Here is an 18,214-nt window from a genome sequence, read left to right on the forward strand (position 1 = left end):
AAGTAATACAAGGGAAATATCTCTGAATTCCTAGCAATAGTAATCCAAAATATTATAACTGCACACAGTTTTACTGTTATCCTGTAGATGCCTGCTTTTATATCTTCTATAAGGGAAGGTAGTATTTCTGCAAAAATGGACCATGGCAGGCTCATCCATTACCTTTAGCTGGATAGCCTGGAGTGAGCGGATCACCGGCACCATTCGAATTTAACACATTCCCTCTCTGGGCTGCAGTTCCAGGAAGGTTCCATCCTTTGGGATATGGTTGTACTTCAGGGGCAGAGTAGTCAGCTGGATCTGAGTACAGGATGATTCCTATGGCTCCTGCTGACATGGCATTTTTAACCTGCAGGAGCAATGTGCAACCCGTGATGTAAAAATGGCAAATGGTTGACTTATTCATCTAAGAGAAAATCAATTTCATAATGTTAGGAAATTTAAACAGTGCTTTTTATCATGCTGTTACTCATTTTGTTCTCTTTGCCTTGAATACAATTTCTCTTGGTAGACCTAATAACTCTCATTTATTCTATACAACTTCAAACAAGTTATCACTTCTTTTCTGTGAAGCATTCCTATTGTCCCTAAAACTTCAAAATTAATGTCTCCTTTCATTATACTTATATATTTTGAATAAAATTTTGTTTTAGGATGGATAAAAATGTTTTAAAATATATCTTTTAAATATCTTTCTCCCCTACTAAACTGAGGGTGTTTCTGAAAGGTGGGACCATGTGTTAATCACTTTTAACTGTCCACCCTCAAAGATCTGGCACATTATAGAGGAAGCATTCCACAGTATTTGTAGAACCACACTAATTTAAAATTCTATGTGAAAAATTGCTCACAGTGTTTTTGTAAACATTTTTGTAATCCAAACTGACCACAAATAAGAAAATCTATCCTATATGATACTGAATTTTTCGTTAACAGAAGTACTAAAGGAAAAGATAATCATCAGATTTGATCAACTAAAGCGTATTCCAATATTCAGAAAGCTCTCTCACATAATATTAGAGGGTACAATCTGTCACAACTTTTTTGAAGGATAATTTGATGATGCCCATCAAAATGTTGAAATAATATGCATTACGACTCAGTCATTCAATTCCTAGGAATCTACACTACAAAAAAATCTTCACACAAATGTTCAAGTACATTTTGACAAAGGTGTTCATAATGGAATTATTTGTAATAACAAATTTAAGATACACCAATCATCTGTCAACAGAGGAATGGTTAAATAAATTGCTTATCAATTCTGAGTACTATGCAGTCATCTAAAATAATGAGGTATTTACTTAATAAACAGATAGAAAAAACTAAATACCTGTCACTACCTGAAGTACTTTCAAATGTAAAGTTATTTAATACTAAGGAGGATTCTAAGAGATTAGTGTTATTATTAGCATTTCTACTTTATATATGAAGAAACACTGACATAGAGAGATTAAGCAACTTGCTCGCAGAAAAAGATCTAGAAAACAAGAAGCCCAGACTAGACCAGAACCCGAGTTGTATGGATCAAGAGTCCTATATACTGAACCACAGAAGAAGACCCATGAGTTATTACTGAGTGAAAAAATAAAGTTATACAATATATAGTAACTGATGCCCTCTTCATAAAATAATGTATGTAAAATGAGTACAGAGACAGATATATTTATATTCATATTTTACAGAATTAGGTCTGGAAAGAGCTGTTAAGATTAATTATGTCAGGGCAATGAAGCTGGGTAATGCAGGGGAGTTTATTTTTTTAGTTTATATAAATTTCCTTTTATTTATATTAAATAAAAAAGCAAATATTTATTTGGTAATAAAATTATTAAAATAATTTTTCTAGATATATGAGGTAAGATAAAAGGATTTTCTGTGCAACCATGGATATAGCTATATATATATATATATATTGTCCACCATTTATTTATATATATATATATTATATATATATATATATATATATATATAGTGAAATCAATTTTGGAAGCTGTGAAGCAAGCTAATCATTTACATTAATTGAATATTTCTTATCTCCTTCCCTCTAGAAAAATAAATAACAATACTTTATTTCCTCTGAAGATTTTCCCATATCTTGCAATAACAATCTTTCCAGTGCAATTGATGCCCATTTCTCTTTCAAGTTTGAAAAAATCTTCAGTACGAGCATAGTTTACATATACAAGATCTCCCTGCAGGGAAAACAAAAGAGAAAAATACTTAATACTGCTATAATTAAAGAGAAAACCAAAGAATAAGTTTGCTCCCCGACACTGGATCATCGAAAATGATCTTTCTTGGCTTGGACTTAATAAATAGATCCATGCTGATTCTATGGACATAGTTTGAAAATATTTCAATATATGCAGAAAACTATGTATTTTACTTTACAGAAATTATCAGTGTATACTGAGTCACTGGAAATAGAATAATAAAAGTCATTTTAAAATTCCAACTATGTTTAATTTTAAAATTTCTGTGGCATGATCTATAAAATCATATCTATAAATCTGTAATGAAGTTAGACTACGAACAAACGAAAAAGCTTCGGAAAACGTATATCGTCCTTACTGAATTAAAGGCATGTTTTTCTTTTTTTTATTTCAAAGAGTGGTATCTGCTTCAACACAGTCTGATTTTCACGTATTTATTTTCTTTCTTTTTCTGGTGTCCTTTTTTTAATTATTATTTTCTTAAGTTATTTTTAGGTAGAGTATACATAGCACTGAACTTCAAAGTATGGAACAGGATGTATGATCGTCCTAATCTTGGTTTAGTCCTCTACAGAGATTTTATATAACAAAGGAAGATTTGAAGAGTTGAATAAGAAAATGTCTTTTATTTTACCTCTGGCATGCCTTGGGCTGAGAAAGCATTATATGGTGGTACAATATCTGTAACATTCTCATATCCATCTGGTAGAGGCTCAAGGTATGATGTTTTGAAAATCTAGCAAGCATCAAAACACACGAAGTTGGAAATATTCTGCATTGTTATTGAAGATTAATGTATTTTTGCCTCAAGTATCCACTTAAGGTTAAGCATCCTGAAACAAGGTTCTGTTATTAAACAAATAACTTTCACTGGCAACAACAAAAAAGAGCTTTATCATTATTGTTGCCTTCAAAATAGTAGAAACTTCTATAAATGCATGCAATCTCAGGTAAACAAAAGCTCCTATATGAAGCATAAAAACAGGCTTCAAAGGGTGGCACTCCCATGATTCTCTTCCTTTTCTAACTATTCCTTTCAGCTTTCTTTGTGGGTCCCTCTGCATTTAAATAACGTTTCTCTTTGTTTTGTCCCTAGTACACTGCTAGCCTTATTTTATATTCCCTTCCTTCACTGACTCTCAAAATTTTATCCATATGCTTACAATGCCCAGCTTTCAAGACTCGTATATTTAAGGGCCTGATACACATTTCAGCTTGGATGTCCAAACTAAAAATAGCAAGATAGGAATTTACCTTCTCTCACTCCAGGGCTGATTCTGGGTCTGCATTCTCTAACACTATTAGCATCACTAGCTAGCCACACACCAGACACTGGGACTCTGTCCTCACCTCCTTCCTCCAGGCAATCACACTAATCAAATCCTGCCAATACTGCTTCCTAAGTATTTTTCAAATCTACCCCTCTTCCTCATTCCTGCTAACATCCTAATTCAGGGCTTTGTCTTCTTTTACCTGGACTATTATCTTAAGACTCTGTAGGTATAATCTACAGACTGCCCAAACTATCTAAAATGCCTCTCTAGGCACACACTTCCATTACTTAGGACTTGTCAATGGCTTGCATTGACTGAAATTCAATTCTAAGTTCCTTAGGATAGTGTATAGCCCTTCTATGACCTGTCCCCAAAACATATACAGTGGACCCTTGAGCAATACAAGTTGAACTGTGCAATCCATTTACTCATATGCAGATTTTTTTCAATAAATACATTCAATAAATACATTTTCAATGCATTTTATCTCGATTTTCTTAATAACATATTTTCTCTAGCATACTTTATTGTAAGAATACAGTATAAAATACATATAACAAAAAGTGTGTTACCTCACTGTTTATGCTATCAGTAAAGCTTCCAATCAACAGTAGGCTTAGTAGTGAAGTTTTGGGGAGTCAAAGTTATACATAGGTTAAGGGTTGACACCCCTAATTCCCATGTTGTTCAAGGATCAACTGTATTCTGGTTTATCCCTTATCATGGCTCACTCTGTATTTTACACTCTTTACATACAGAAAAATCTTTAAATTCTCTCAATAATACTAAACCAGCACATGTCTCCAAGCCTTTGCCAATGTTGTCTTCTGCCTAGAATTCTCTTATCTTGTTTTTCTATGTAATTAATTAACTCTTTAGAATTTTTCATGACTCATCAACTCTTCTCTGACTCCCAGGCTGGTATGGATGAAAAAAGAGTTCTGTGGAAATTAATCCCATGTGGTGTTCTGATCATAAATTCCTAGCTGGGCAGGTCATATTCCAGGCATATAACTTTTTAAGTAAAAGGTTTATCTTTGCCTTAAGCAAACCCTGTCCATTGTTTCTGTGCATCTAGGTTAACCTTTGAAAGAAGCAGTAACCACCCTCAAGAGAGCACATAACCTTGTTAATTATCCTTAATGAAATCCACACCTTGCTTTCTCCCACCTCCATGTAACTTTCCTTATGTTCTCTCCTTAATTTCAAATATGTAAAAAGCTGCAACCCGGCATTCGTCATCAGTTTGGCTCAAAAAAACTCCTAAAGATTCTCTACAGGTTTGAATGTTCTTACGTCAACACTGGTCTGTGGCCCTTTCTTTGTAAAGAACCCTAACCATACTCTTCATAGCACTTACCATATTGGTTTGAAACGAGGTGTTCAATGTCTGCCTCACCTTGTTTAAGCAAAGGAGCCATGCCCTAGTCTTCATTCTGGCCTCATGACCTAGTATTATGCCTAACACATAGTAAACACTGAATAAGTAGTTTGTAACTTATTAACTTTTCTAGAAAATATGAGTTTCATTGCACCATTAAAGTTTTCTCTTTATTAGACACTGATTAGTTTGTAATTTATTAACTTATCTAGAAAATATGAGTTTCATTGCATTATTAACAAGTTTCTTTTTACTTGACTCTAAATTTCAATTCACGTTCAAAGGTGGAGTTGTAAAGTACAAAAAATACCAACAATCTTACATCACCTCAATTCCATGTGCATCCATGATTGATATATAGTTGGCGTTTGTCTCATTAGGGTAAGATAGGAGAACATCATAGTGAACCAACTCGGCCGAATCCAGTCCAAATTTCTCCCACTGGGTTTGAATTTTCTTTGCAAGCAATAAATTTTGTTCTGTTCCTGCCAGATGAGGGAGCTTTGTAAAAGAACTAAAGTGAAAATAAAATACAAGTGGAGTTAAAGACTACTATATTCAGATGATGTGCCTAAGGACTATTTTAGATGCATTACTCATACTTTAGGCATATTATTCTCATTCTTATATCAGAGATATAAAAAACTCAGTTAGAGACACCAATTTCTAGACTTGCCAGTGAGGGAGAACAGAGTTTGGCACTCTTCAAAATGTGCCTTTGGGGATAATGATTATCTTAAGATGGTTATTTCCAACAAACAAAAGTCTCAGAGAAAACCTTTGACCTTCCACCTTACTGTCTAAAAGGAATTTAGATAGAGGACCTGCTCTAGGAAGGGAGACATCATTGAAACTAGAATTTAATCTGAACTAAGTGTGATAGGCAGGGAGGAATCTAGCAAAGCTAATTGATAGGAATCCTCTCCGTGTCCCATTGTTAAAGATGGTACAGCAAACATTTATTTAGCAAATATTTGCTTTTCTATCTCCCTCTAAATTGCCTTCTTATCTATTGAAGTCTCGAACCACAAACCTCCCTTTTCTCCCTAGCTCAAGATGGCATATAAACCTTAACTCCTGATTTATCATCAGGCCCCACTGGAACTCCATGTGTACATGTGTATTAAATTTTGTTATTTTCTCTTGTTGATCTGTCTCATGTTAATTTGATTATTAGTACAGCCAGAAGAACTTAAAAACTAGGAGAAAATTTTATTTTTCTGCCCTACTCCAGCTTTTAAATATTTGCGAATAACTGCAGTTTTTACATTATGCTCCCCAGAAAAAAACACGTCCCATGGTAAACACAATCAGCAAAGGCTTGGGTATGAGAAAACACCCTAGATGAATGTCATGCCTCGATGTCAATGGTGCACCTTCCTACTGCTCATTAGTAAATGAAAAAGTTTTGAAAAAAAATCATAATCTTTGTAAGACGCCAGTTGGGCAGTCTGTTTAACATATATGTCTACTGTTGTTCTTATATTGTATGCACTTGTTTATTTATCTCATTGAAGTTAAAGTCCATGAATTTTTATTTTTATATCCCTTAGGGCTTAATTCCTCCCTGTTATCCAGGAATTACATAATATATGTTTACTGAATTGAATTTGGCAATGTTCAATTGGTTCTTGGTTTAAATGATCTGGAGCATCAAAGTGATCTCACAAATATAGTTCTTAATAAGATTCATTTTGAAGTAATATTTAAGAGTTTCCCAAACTCCTTCTCCCTATCAGTAGAGCAATAATACTTTTGTAAATTGGATTTTTAGTTAACTATCAGACAACCAAAAAAGATTAGTAGTAAAGAAAAATTAACATTTATTGAAAACATTACACACCAGGAACTTGACCACATGCTTTTACATGGGTTATCTCATTTAATCCTCACAACCCTTCTTCCATCGTTCCTATTTGGAAAATGAGGAAACAGAGTACTTAAATAACTTGTTCAAGATTTCATAATTATTAAATGCCAAGGCTAGAATCTGAAAGTCAGTTGTCTGACCTTGAGAAATAGTGATGTTTTAGAAACATTCATCTGATCATATTTTTAATTGCTTAAAATCCTCTGGCTCCCTACACCCTGCATTATAAACTTCATACTCCAACATGGCATACGGGACTCTTCCTCATCTAATCCACTCTTCAATATTTTTAGCTTCACGTCCCACCACACTCCTCATAAACTTTTCTGCTCTATATCATCTAGTATACTCATTTTTCTCTTGAAGTGACCACCTGTTAGCCTTTGCACAAGGTCGTCTCTCAAATATAAACGTCCTATTTACCTGAACCTTCCTCTATCACTTCTAGTCATTCGTCTTTCCCACCTGCAAGTTATTAATTATCTATTAGGACTCCTCAAGCATCTTTTTCTTTGTGTGTGTGTGTGTGTGTGTGTATAATCACACTGTGATGTTTAGGACAAAAAAGTACAAACAAGAACAGCTATTTCTTCTTTTGCATTTCTTTTAACAGAAGAAAGCTTTTTATAGATGATATCCGCTTAATTTTCCTCCCATTTCATTAGGCATAATAGGGTCATATACCCCTTCTCAAGCTAACCACTGCCAGAGGGAAGAGAGGTATAAGGATTGGATTATAGACCCATCAAGAGATCCCCAGGCTGGAAGTAAAGGAACCCTTACTGAACACATGCCCTCCTGCAGAAGGGCAAACACCCAGCAGTTAAGGCTCTGCCAACAACAAAGTGGCTGAAGAAAAATCAAAGAATTTCCACTATACTTAACTCTTTTAACACAATCTTGAATCCTCCTTACGCTCCTAGACTCTTGCACTGATCATAAATCCTCCAGATCTCTGAGCAACAGTTCTCTATCCTCAGTCCCTTCTCTGAATGTTTGCCTGACCTCCTTGCCTTAACTGGTTTCTTCAGAGAACCCAGCTCTCCTGCAGACTGTTTTATTTCCTATGTGCGCCCCCCACCCTCACACACACACACACACACACACACACAAATCTCAGGGCTAAAAGATCAGCTAGGAGTCCTTCTTACTCTCCATTGGCTCTTCCAAATATTTTCCCTTTTCCTTTTTTCAAAACTAACAACTCTTTTGAAGCTCACCAAAAGTCACCACCTTCTACATATTCTAGGTGCTATGAAAATTGTGGGCAACTCCTTTCAGTCAAGTGCTGGGCTCCTATTTCAATTATTCCACTCTACCTTTATTCTCTCATCATTCTTGGTATGCAATTTCCGTATTCAGTTGGGTGTAAAAGAAAGAAAAGGCAACTCCAAAGAGACAATAATCATGCAAACCATCCATATGAAACTTAACCACTCCATGCTATATTACACATTAAAACAAAGCAGTGCTACAAGAAACAGACATAAGTTTCAATGTTTGGTCAAGAGCATCACCAGCTTTTGCTTCTGACACCTCATGGAATTTTCTAGGTGATTTCTTTTGGACACATCCTACTGATTCTTTTCCTATATCCCCAAATAAACCCTTTAAAACAGACATTTTTGAATTAGCTTTCTGATATCTGATGTGCCTCAGTCATAAACCAGCTCAAATTTCATAAGAACAGAATAGCTGTTTTCATTCCTCATTACTCCAAGTCCCTCTAGTTCATCCATGGAAACTAAGATATAATATTCTGATCTCTACTGTATGCACTTATTTGATTCTAGAGTTTAAATGAAGTTTCAGAAGGTGAGACGAGAAAGAATGCTGCAGAAATAATAAACAAAATCTTCCTAAATTAGTGAAATAAATAAATCTACAAAGTCGAGAAGCTCAGAGAACTGTAAACAGAATAAATTTGAAGAAAATCATGCCTAGGCATATAGTAAAACTGCTGAAAATTAAAGACAAAAATGACATGTTCTATAACTTAAATGACTGTGGACTTCTCATCAGACACTAATACTAGCCAGAAGACAAAAAATATATATATATTTAAAGTTCTGAAAGGAGATAAAAACATAATCATCTTAGAATTCTACATCTAGGGAAAATATGTTTCAAGAATTAAGATGAAATAAGGATTTTATAGGTAAAGAAAACTAATCAAATGTGTTATCACCAGAAATGTGTGAGGAAGTTATTCAGATTAAATAGAAATACCATAAGATAACCTAAATTTTCAGAAACAAATAAAGATCACTGACAATAATAAACAACTGAGAAATGTTTATCTCTTAATTGGCTTTCAATACATAAAACTACCCAAAGAAAAAAATTATAACTTTTTTTGTGAGGTTTATATTGTATGTACATATGACACTTCTGACAGCTGTAAGATAATGGTAGAGGAGAGGGTAAATGGACATACAGGAATGTGAGTTCTGCATTTTATGTTAAGTGGTATAGTAACATTAAGAATACAGTGGAAAGTTATAGATGTGAAATGTAATCCCGAGAGCATCTTCTAAAAAATACCAATGCAAAGAGGTATAGCAAAAAAGATAAACGGAAATAAAATTTCAAATATTCTCCCCGCTACCAAAAAGAGAACACAAAATGAGAAGTAAATGAACAAACATAAAGAAAGCAAACAAAACAATGAAGAAGTAGGCCTAAGTTTAGCCATATCAGTAGTTATATGTTAATGGACTAACTACTAAATTAGAAGGCACACATTACCAGAATGGATAAAATATCATGTTGCTACTATCTGTTGCCTACAGAGGACATGCTTTAATTAAGATTACCAAAATGGATAAAATAGCAAATAGTAAATATATGTTCTCTATAGAAGGCATATTTTAATTGTAAAGAAAATGATAGGTTAAAAGTGAATGGATGAAAGAAAATGTGCCATTCAAACATAGTATAAGAAAGCTGGTGTGGCTATATTTATACCAAATAAAATAAAGATAAAGATTATTACCAAAGATAAAGAAGGACATTTCATAAAGAAAAAGGTATTTCCATCTTGAAGACATAATACCATTAATGTGTATATGCCTAATAAATGAGCATAATATATAAGGCAAAAGTTAACAGAATTAATGGGAAAATAGAAAATTTTAAATTCCCAGAGGAGATATGAACACCCTGATAGAATTTGATCACCCTCCAAAAAAAAATCAGTAAAGAAATAATCACTATAACCAGCTAAAGAAGAAATATATAATCATGTAAATGAATGCAGAAAAAACATTTGATAATGTTTAATATCCATTCATGATTAAACAAACAAACAAAAAAACCTCTTAGCAATCTTGGAATAGAGAGTTCCCTTAACTTGATAAAGAACATCTATAAGAAATCTACAGATAATATTACAATGGTAAAACTCTGAATGATTTTCCCCAGCATTAGAAACAGGGAAAAGATGTTGGCTCTCCTCATTTTAATTCAACTTAATACTGAAATTCCAGTCGGTACCAAAAAAAAAAAAAAAAAAAAAAGGGGAGGAAGAGAAAAATAAGAGGAAAAGGGCATACAGTTTGGAAATTGTCCTTGTTTAAGTATGTCATGATTGTCTACATAAAAAATCTTAATTAATCTGCAAAACATTCACAACGTGAGTTTAGACAGGCCATAGGACACAAGAACACTCAAAAAACAATGGTGTTCCTACCTAGTAACAATAAACATGTGGAAACTAACATTAAAAATAATATGAATTACATTTGCTCCCCAAAAAAAATGAAAAAAAAAAAACACTTAGATATAAGCCTACCCCATACAAATACAGAATCTGTAACCAGAACATTATAAAATGTTGATAAAAGAGATAAAAGATGACTTAAGTAATGGGAAAAACTTCCTATGTTCATGAATTGAAAGACTGGACATAGTAAAGACAAGTACTCCAAATTGTTTTATAAGATTAATGCAATTCTTATCAAAATCCCAGCAAGGATTTTTCTAGACATAAATGTGCTTATATTTTATATATAAAGGCAAAGGATATATAATAGCTAAAATAATTGTTTAAAAGAATAAAGTGGGAGGAATCATTTTATGCATTAAGGCTTATGATATAGCTTCAATAATAATCAAGACAGTGTGGACAGAGTGACATTAACAGCATGGCCAATGTCAGGCTTTCTAGTCTTTCACCTTAAAGTCAGACAACTATAATTCAATAAAAGATTCCCTCATTAACATCCAAAGCTGGATATTCTGAGTTAGCAGGGGAGGAAGGACAGAGCAGCTGTCATCACCAGGGAAAAAAACAAAGCCATAGACATGCAAATCCACTACAGCTCCTCCTCCACTGCCCCTGCCCAGCTTCAGCAGAGGCAGTAGCGGGTGGAGGTGTCTGCATTACAGCAGGTTGAGAAGGGGCAGAATCAACATTCCAGGCTGAGCAGCCATACACATTGTGGCTAAATTGAGTGGAAAAAGGAAGGTTTTAGATGCGCCAACCCGCCTCCCCCTCCCATATTTCCCCCTGTCTGGTGGGACCAGGTAGTAGCAACTGAAACCTCAGATAGTACAGTGTAACTGGTGGCTTCTGGTTGCTGGAAAGCAGCACCAGAAACTCACAGGCCTAGAGACCCATCACATTCCACCACAAGTGGGTGGTGCCCTGAGACTCAGAGGACACAGTCACAGAGGGGACACTGAGCTCTTTGGGGGAATAAAAGGCATTTTCAATGGCTAAGGTGACATCACCCCACAGAGATCCAGGAAGTCCCAGCAGTGCAGATAAGAGAAAACAAAAACTTGTACTATATCACCATCTATTAGGAAACAAAAGAAAGATCTCTACTTATCAACTTGCTAAACCATTAAAAGCAAAATATAGTATTTTTAAAAGATGTAAATCCCTAAGATGCCCAGGAAGAGAAATAATTTATCAAGTACCATAAACAACCAAGTTAATAAGGTGGCTCAAAAAGGAAATGAAAAGTCTCCAGAAAACAACCTCAAAGACATGGAAGACTGTGATTTAAATGATAGAATTCAGAATTGCAATTCTGAAAAGGCTCTAGGAGATACAAGAAACTTTCAGAAAGGCAGTTCAATGAGCTCAGGAATTTCAATCAACTTAGGAATAAAAGTAGTACTTTACTAAAGAGATTGAAGGAAACTATAAAACATAACCAAACAGAAATTCTGGAGCTAAAGAACTCAATAAATGAGATGAAGAATTAATTAGAGAGTTTAAAAATAGAACAGACCAGGTGGAAATAAGAATGATCTTAAAAATAAAAATCTAGAAATGAATTGGGTAGAGAAAGAATTGAGAGTTAATAAAAAATTAAGTCTACACGAACTATGACTACATTAGAAAGAAAAATATAAGAATAATGAGTATACTAAAAGAGGTAGAAGAAAACAGCCTATTCAATCTATGAGAACTTCCCAAGCTTATATAAAAGGATGAACCCTCAAATCCAAGAAGCTACCAAAACATCTAATTATCTCAATCCCAAAAGGTCTCTTAAAGATGCATTATATTAAAATTCTCAAAAGTTAATGACAAAGAATTTTCAAGGTAGCTGGGCGGGGGGGAAGACTAGCCTATAAAGGAAACGCCATTATATTATCATTGAATTTTTAAACTGAAACCTTACAAGCTAGGAGATATTAGAATCAAATATTCAAAAGGTTGAAAGAGAAATAATCAGTCAAGAATAATATATTCAGCAAAGCAATCCTTTAGATCAGATGTTCCCAACCCCTGAGCCATGGACCACTACTAAGCAATGGACCACTACTGGTCCATGGTCTATTAGGAACTGAACCACACAGCAGGTGAGTGGCGGGTGAGCCAGTGAAGCTTCAACTGTATTTGCAGCTGCTCCACAGTACTACCATCACTGCTTCGGCTCCACCTCAGATCATCAGGCATTAGATTCTCATAGGAGCACCAATCCCTAGTGCCAAAAAAGGCTGCAGACGGACTGCTGCTTTAAATATAAAGGAGAAATAAAGAAGACACACAAGTGGCCAACAGATATATGAAAAGATGCTCAACTTTACTAGCTATAATGGAAATGAAAATCAAAACCACAATAAGATACCACAACACACCTGTGAGAGTGGCTACTATCAATAAGGTAAGAAATAGCAAGTGTTGGAGAGGATGTGGAGAAAAGGAACCTTCATTGTTCACTGCTGGTGAGAATGTAAATTGGTGCAGCCTTTTTGGAAAACAGTATGGAGGTTTCTCAAAAAATTAAGAATAGAACTACCACAAGACCCAGCAATCCTCTTCTGAGTATCTACTTGAAAAATTTTTAAATACTTATTTGTAATGATATCAGTACCCCTATGTTCATCGCAGCATCATTCACGATAGCTGAGACATGGAAACAACCTAAATGTCCTTCAATAAAGAAGATGTAGTACATATGTACAATGACATACTACTCGATCATAAAAAATATAATGAAATATTGCCACTTTTGACAAAATGAATGGATCTTGAGAGTATCATGCTAAGTGAAATAAGTCAGATGGAAAAGGACAAGAACCATATGATTTCACTCATACGTGGGATATAAAACAGAAAACAACAAACGAATTCATGGACAACAGTATGGTGATTACTAGAGAGGAGGAGGGAGGTGGGGAATTAAGAGAGTACAGGGTGTCAAATATATGGTGAAAGAAGGAGATTTACCTTTGGGTGGTGAACACACAAAGCGATATACAGGTGATGTTTTATAGAATTATACGCCTGAAACATATATAATGTTACAAAGTAATGTTACCCCAATACATTTAATTAAAAATAAAAGAGCATGGTACTGAAGGGAATAGATACTTAGATCAACAAGGCAGACTAGAAACCCAAAAAAAAACTATAACATACCCAAACTGATTTTTGACAAAGGTGCAAAAGTAATTAAGTGAAAGGATAGCATTTCAACAAATGATGCTAGAAACTGGACATCCACAGGCAGAAAAATGAACCTCAACCAAAGCTTATACCTTATATAAAAAACTAACCCTAAATGAATTACAAACTTTAATGTGAAATGTAAATTATAAAATTTGGGAAGGGGGCAGAGAGGAGAAAAGGGATTTAGGGCTATTCGCATAGTTCTTAGACATGAACCCAAAAGCATGTTCCATAAAAGGAAAAACCGATAAACAACCTCATTAAAATTAAAAATTTTTGATCTGCAAATGACCCTATTAAGACACGAAAAGACATATAACAGACCGGGAAAAATATCTGTACACCACAAAGCCAAGAAAAGACTTGTATCTGAAAAAATATAAAAATTTCTAAAGCTCGAAAGGAAAAAAAATTAAAATAGTCAAAAGACATGAACAGACATTTCACTAAAGAGAGTACACAGATGATGAATAAGCACAGAAAAGACGTTCAATATTATTAATTAATCATTAGGGGAATGCTCATTAAAACCACAGTGAGATGTTGCTACACACCTGTCAAAATGAGTAAAATTTAAAATAGTGGTTATGCCAATGGAAAATCTAAAATAGTCATATTCTAAAGTCATTTGGCAAATTCTTCTCAAACTAAAAATGTACAACCTATCAATTTTCACTCTTGGGCATTTGTCCCAGAGAAATGAAAGCCTGTGATCACATAAAACCTGTATATAAATGTTAATAGCAGCTTTAATTATAATATCCAAAAACTGGGGAAAATGCCAGTGTCCCTCAATGAGTGAAAAGTCAAACTGTAGTACATCTCCTAAGATGAATAAATGAAGGGACTGAGAGCATCAGTATTTTAAAGATGTTATTTTTCTTCTCAATTCATTTATAGATTCAACTCAATTTTTATAGAAATTCTGGCAGGTTTTTTTTTTTTTTTTTGGTAGAAATGGATAAGTTGATTCTAAAATTTATTTGGAAATACAAATCACTTAAAACAGTAAAAGCAATTTTTAAAAAGAGAAATTTGGAGAGTTAACTCTGATTATCAAACTTACCATTAAACTATACTAAACAAGATAGATATTGTGATATTGCAATATACAGATCAAGAGATCAGAAGAAAATATGAAATCTAAAAACAGGCCACACATTTTATGGTCAAGTGATTTTGAACAAAGATGCCAAGTCAATTCAATTGGAAAAGAACAGGTTTTTCAAAAATGTTGTGGGAATAAATGAATATTTGTATTTAAGAAATCATCGACTCATACCATATGCAAATTAACTTAAAGTGAATCACAGACCTAAATGTGCAAGCTAAAATTATAAAAGTTCTAAAAGGAAAAAGAAGAAAATCTTCACAAATTCTCATAGGAAAAGTTATATAGCACACAGTATTAAACATAAAACAAAAATTGGTTAACTGGACTTAAAAATTTCTAGCTTTCAAGAACTTCACTATGTAAACAAACAAACAAACGGCCAGCCATAGAACGGAATGAAATATTAATAATACCTGTCTGACAAAAATATTATATCCAGAATACATAAATAAACTGTATAACTCAATAAGAAAACTATTTATAAATAGAAAAATTTTGAAGTAGACACTTTATAAGATACAAAGTTCAATAAGCACAGGAAAAGATGCTTAACAACAAGAAAATTCAAATCAAAAGCACAATGAGATGCCACCCATTAGAATTGTTATTATTAAAACAACTAACAATACTAAGTGTTGGCCAGAATGCACAGCACTGGTACACTCACACATGATCGGTAGAAACTGGAAATGATACAACCGCTTTTGAAATCTGGCATTTTCTTAAAAAGTTGAAAATATACTTATCATCAATTCCAAGAGAAATGAAAACATGTCCACACAAAAACTTGTAAACATGTGTTCATAGCAGCATTATTCACACTAGTCAAAAACTAGAAACAACCCAAAGCCCATCAACTATACATCGTAGTATATTCATACAATAGAATACCTCTCAGGGGTAAAAAACAATAAGTTACTGATATATGCAACCTGGATGAATTCCAAATTCATTATGCTGAGTGAAGATGGACACTTTTCATTTCCTTTCTGAGCCACCTTATTAACTTGGTTGTTTATGGTACTTGATAAATTATTTCTCTTCCTGGGCATCTTATGATTCCATTTATATAAAATTCTAGAAAATGTAAAAGAAGTCATAGTGACACAAAACTGATTGCCTGTGGGGATGGATGAAGGGAGGAATAAACTGCAAAGAGCATAAAGTAAATTTTCTGTATGACTGAGAAGATAGTTTGTTGAGGAGTATATTATGCATCTGCCAATACTCTCAAAATGTAGGTTATACATGGATGCAGTTTATTTTATGTAAATTATACTTCAATAAAGCCGAGGTATTTCTAATGACACTCTTTTAAGAGTCTGAATATAGAAATAAATGTCATGGTGACTACCTTACAGAGTTCTTAATCACTCTCCCGCATATCACTCTTTTTCATGCTTAGAGACTGGTGGATTTGCACTGACTCTTTTGCTTCCATTTTGTTCTATTTGTATTACTTATATTTGCAAACTGGGATAGAAGTTTAATTTGTGGCAAGCAATCTGAAACTTTAACCTCCTTTCCTCTAAATCAGTTTACAACCTTAAGTCTTCTTGACATAATGTTTAAATAACATTGCTGATTAAATCCAGGCATGGGGAGCAAAGAATAACACTCAGTATCAGCCCAAAGTGACATCAAGTTGCAAAGAATCATCTCTTAATAAAGCAATCAGATACTTTTTTTCTGTAGATGAAGGAAAGGAACACTCCTGCAACATTAAAATAGATTTTACCCTAAGAGTAGTTTAAAAGGACATTTAAAACTACTGTAAGTGAATGTAGTATCATATAATTTCACACAAAGACTATCACCAGTTTTAATACACTTCTCACTCTGCAATATTTTAAACATTTTATTTTTAGGATCAAATATCCAAAACTAATTTACCGAAGAAATGACTTAATATTTTCAGCTTTCATCTCAGATACCAGGTTCCACCGTATACTTTGATGATAACGCAGTGAAGTAGTCGTTTCTCTGAGAGGCTTAATAAACCACCCTGGGGAAGAATACACACGTAATTGCTTTTGATTTTTATAAAAACTACAAACAAACAAACAAACAAGCCTTTCCTTAAGAAACAAATTATGGTGAGCTTTATAAAAATATTCATATTAAATGTAAAAAAACCTTCAAATTCTTCTGTGTAGTGTAATTTTGAGGTGGTTAAAACAAGTTTTATATGAAGGTCTTTTCATTTTCCCACATGTTGCCCATCAAGACAAGGGCCTTTGCCTTTCTTGTTCTCCCCGGGGATCTAGTTCTTAGTGCAGTACCTGACACACAGGGAGCATTTCACAAATAGTCAACAAATGATGAAGGGAGGGAAGTTTTTTCAGTGCTGTCCATGTTAATTGTAAGTTTTGATTTATTAATGGTGCTCGGAACTGAAACCATCGTTTTTCATCTCTGAGGATTGCGACAATTCAAAATTGTCTTTCCATCAGCGGTTATCAGTACCCTGCACTCAGTGAACAGTTAATAAATCTGGATTTCAGTCACACTTTATTAGGAGTGCCAGAAAGCATTCCATTCGGTTTCCAGTTTGGCTGAAATTCACGGAGTTCTCCACCCCGACTGAGCTCAGCGGGCGGGTGAAGCCAGCATTGTCGGACTCGGTTTTCTGTGCGGAGGAGCGGCAGCCCTGGGCACAGAGGGAAGGGGTTTGGACACTTACCCACCAAAAATCCTGCCAGGAAAGACGCCAGCGCTGCAGCCAAGCACATCCAAAGGTACAAGCGGCCCTTGGACTTCTCCATAGCTTCTTTGCGGCTGAGCTTGGAGCGCAGGCTCCTGTAACGAGTCTCGGGGTAGCAGCTGAGCAGAAAGAGCGCGCTCAGGGACGCGGCGAGCTTCCAGACTTCCGCGGAGCGTGGCCACCGCTGACCTTCTGCAAATCCCAGCCTCCGCCCTCCCGGTCCCTGCAGAGGCGAATGAAACAACTCCTGGCTGCTTCGGTCCCCCGGGAGCCTGGAGGGGAGAGAGAAATCCCTCCAGCGGGAAGGAGTATTCTTCCTGTTGGCAAGCGATCCAGTCTGCTGCTCTTCCAGCAACCCGGACAAAGTCTGTGTGGGGGGGGCCCCTGAAAATGTTCCTACTTGTTTCCTAAAGAACTCTACCGACTTTACTACCTCTTTGCCACTCCCATTCCAGGACTCGCTGAATTTCAGCTGCAGAGTACATTGAAGTCCTGTTGCTTCTAATTTGTAAATTACTCTGCTGCAACCGTATTCTGTCCTGATTTCTAATTGGTCACGGTTGGGAAGCATTTAGGGTCCTGGCTGCTCCACTGTAACACCAGAGTTCCTCCACCAGGCATCAGCATCAAAACTGATAGAGGATTGAGTTCTTTTGTTCCCCCTTAATGGAACAAGCCTCCAAATTGCTGTAATCCTGTTTCTTCTACTGTGACTGGGGTTTTTCACTACCTCACTAGAATG

General features: G+C 34.9%; 1 protein-coding gene across 1 annotated transcript in view; it reads right to left on the reverse strand.

The window, feature by feature from the left end:
- NAALAD2 (N-acetylated alpha-linked acidic dipeptidase 2) overlaps positions 1–17,967 on the reverse strand; it is a 56,713-nt gene extending 38,746 nt beyond the window's left edge. The window contains exons 1-6 of the mRNA XM_016153171.2: positions 17,452–17,967; positions 16,662–16,773; positions 5,199–5,385; positions 2,851–2,952; positions 2,070–2,195; positions 163–349 (exon numbers count right to left, since the gene is read on the reverse strand). Of these exons, the coding sequence (XP_016008657.2) occupies positions 163–349; positions 2,070–2,195; positions 2,851–2,952; positions 5,199–5,385; positions 16,662–16,773; positions 17,452–17,533 (796 nt within the window). The 5' untranslated portion in view covers positions 17,534–17,967. The remainder of the gene's footprint in view (positions 1–162; positions 350–2,069; positions 2,196–2,850; positions 2,953–5,198; positions 5,386–16,661; positions 16,774–17,451) is intronic.
- Between the last annotated feature and the right edge of the window lie 247 nt (positions 17,968–18,214).

This window comes from Rousettus aegyptiacus, unplaced genomic scaffold, assembly GCF_014176215.1.
Source record: "Rousettus aegyptiacus isolate mRouAeg1 unplaced genomic scaffold, mRouAeg1.p scaffold_m13_p_5, whole genome shotgun sequence".
Lineage (NCBI taxonomy): Eukaryota > Metazoa > Chordata > Mammalia > Chiroptera > Pteropodidae > Rousettus > Rousettus aegyptiacus.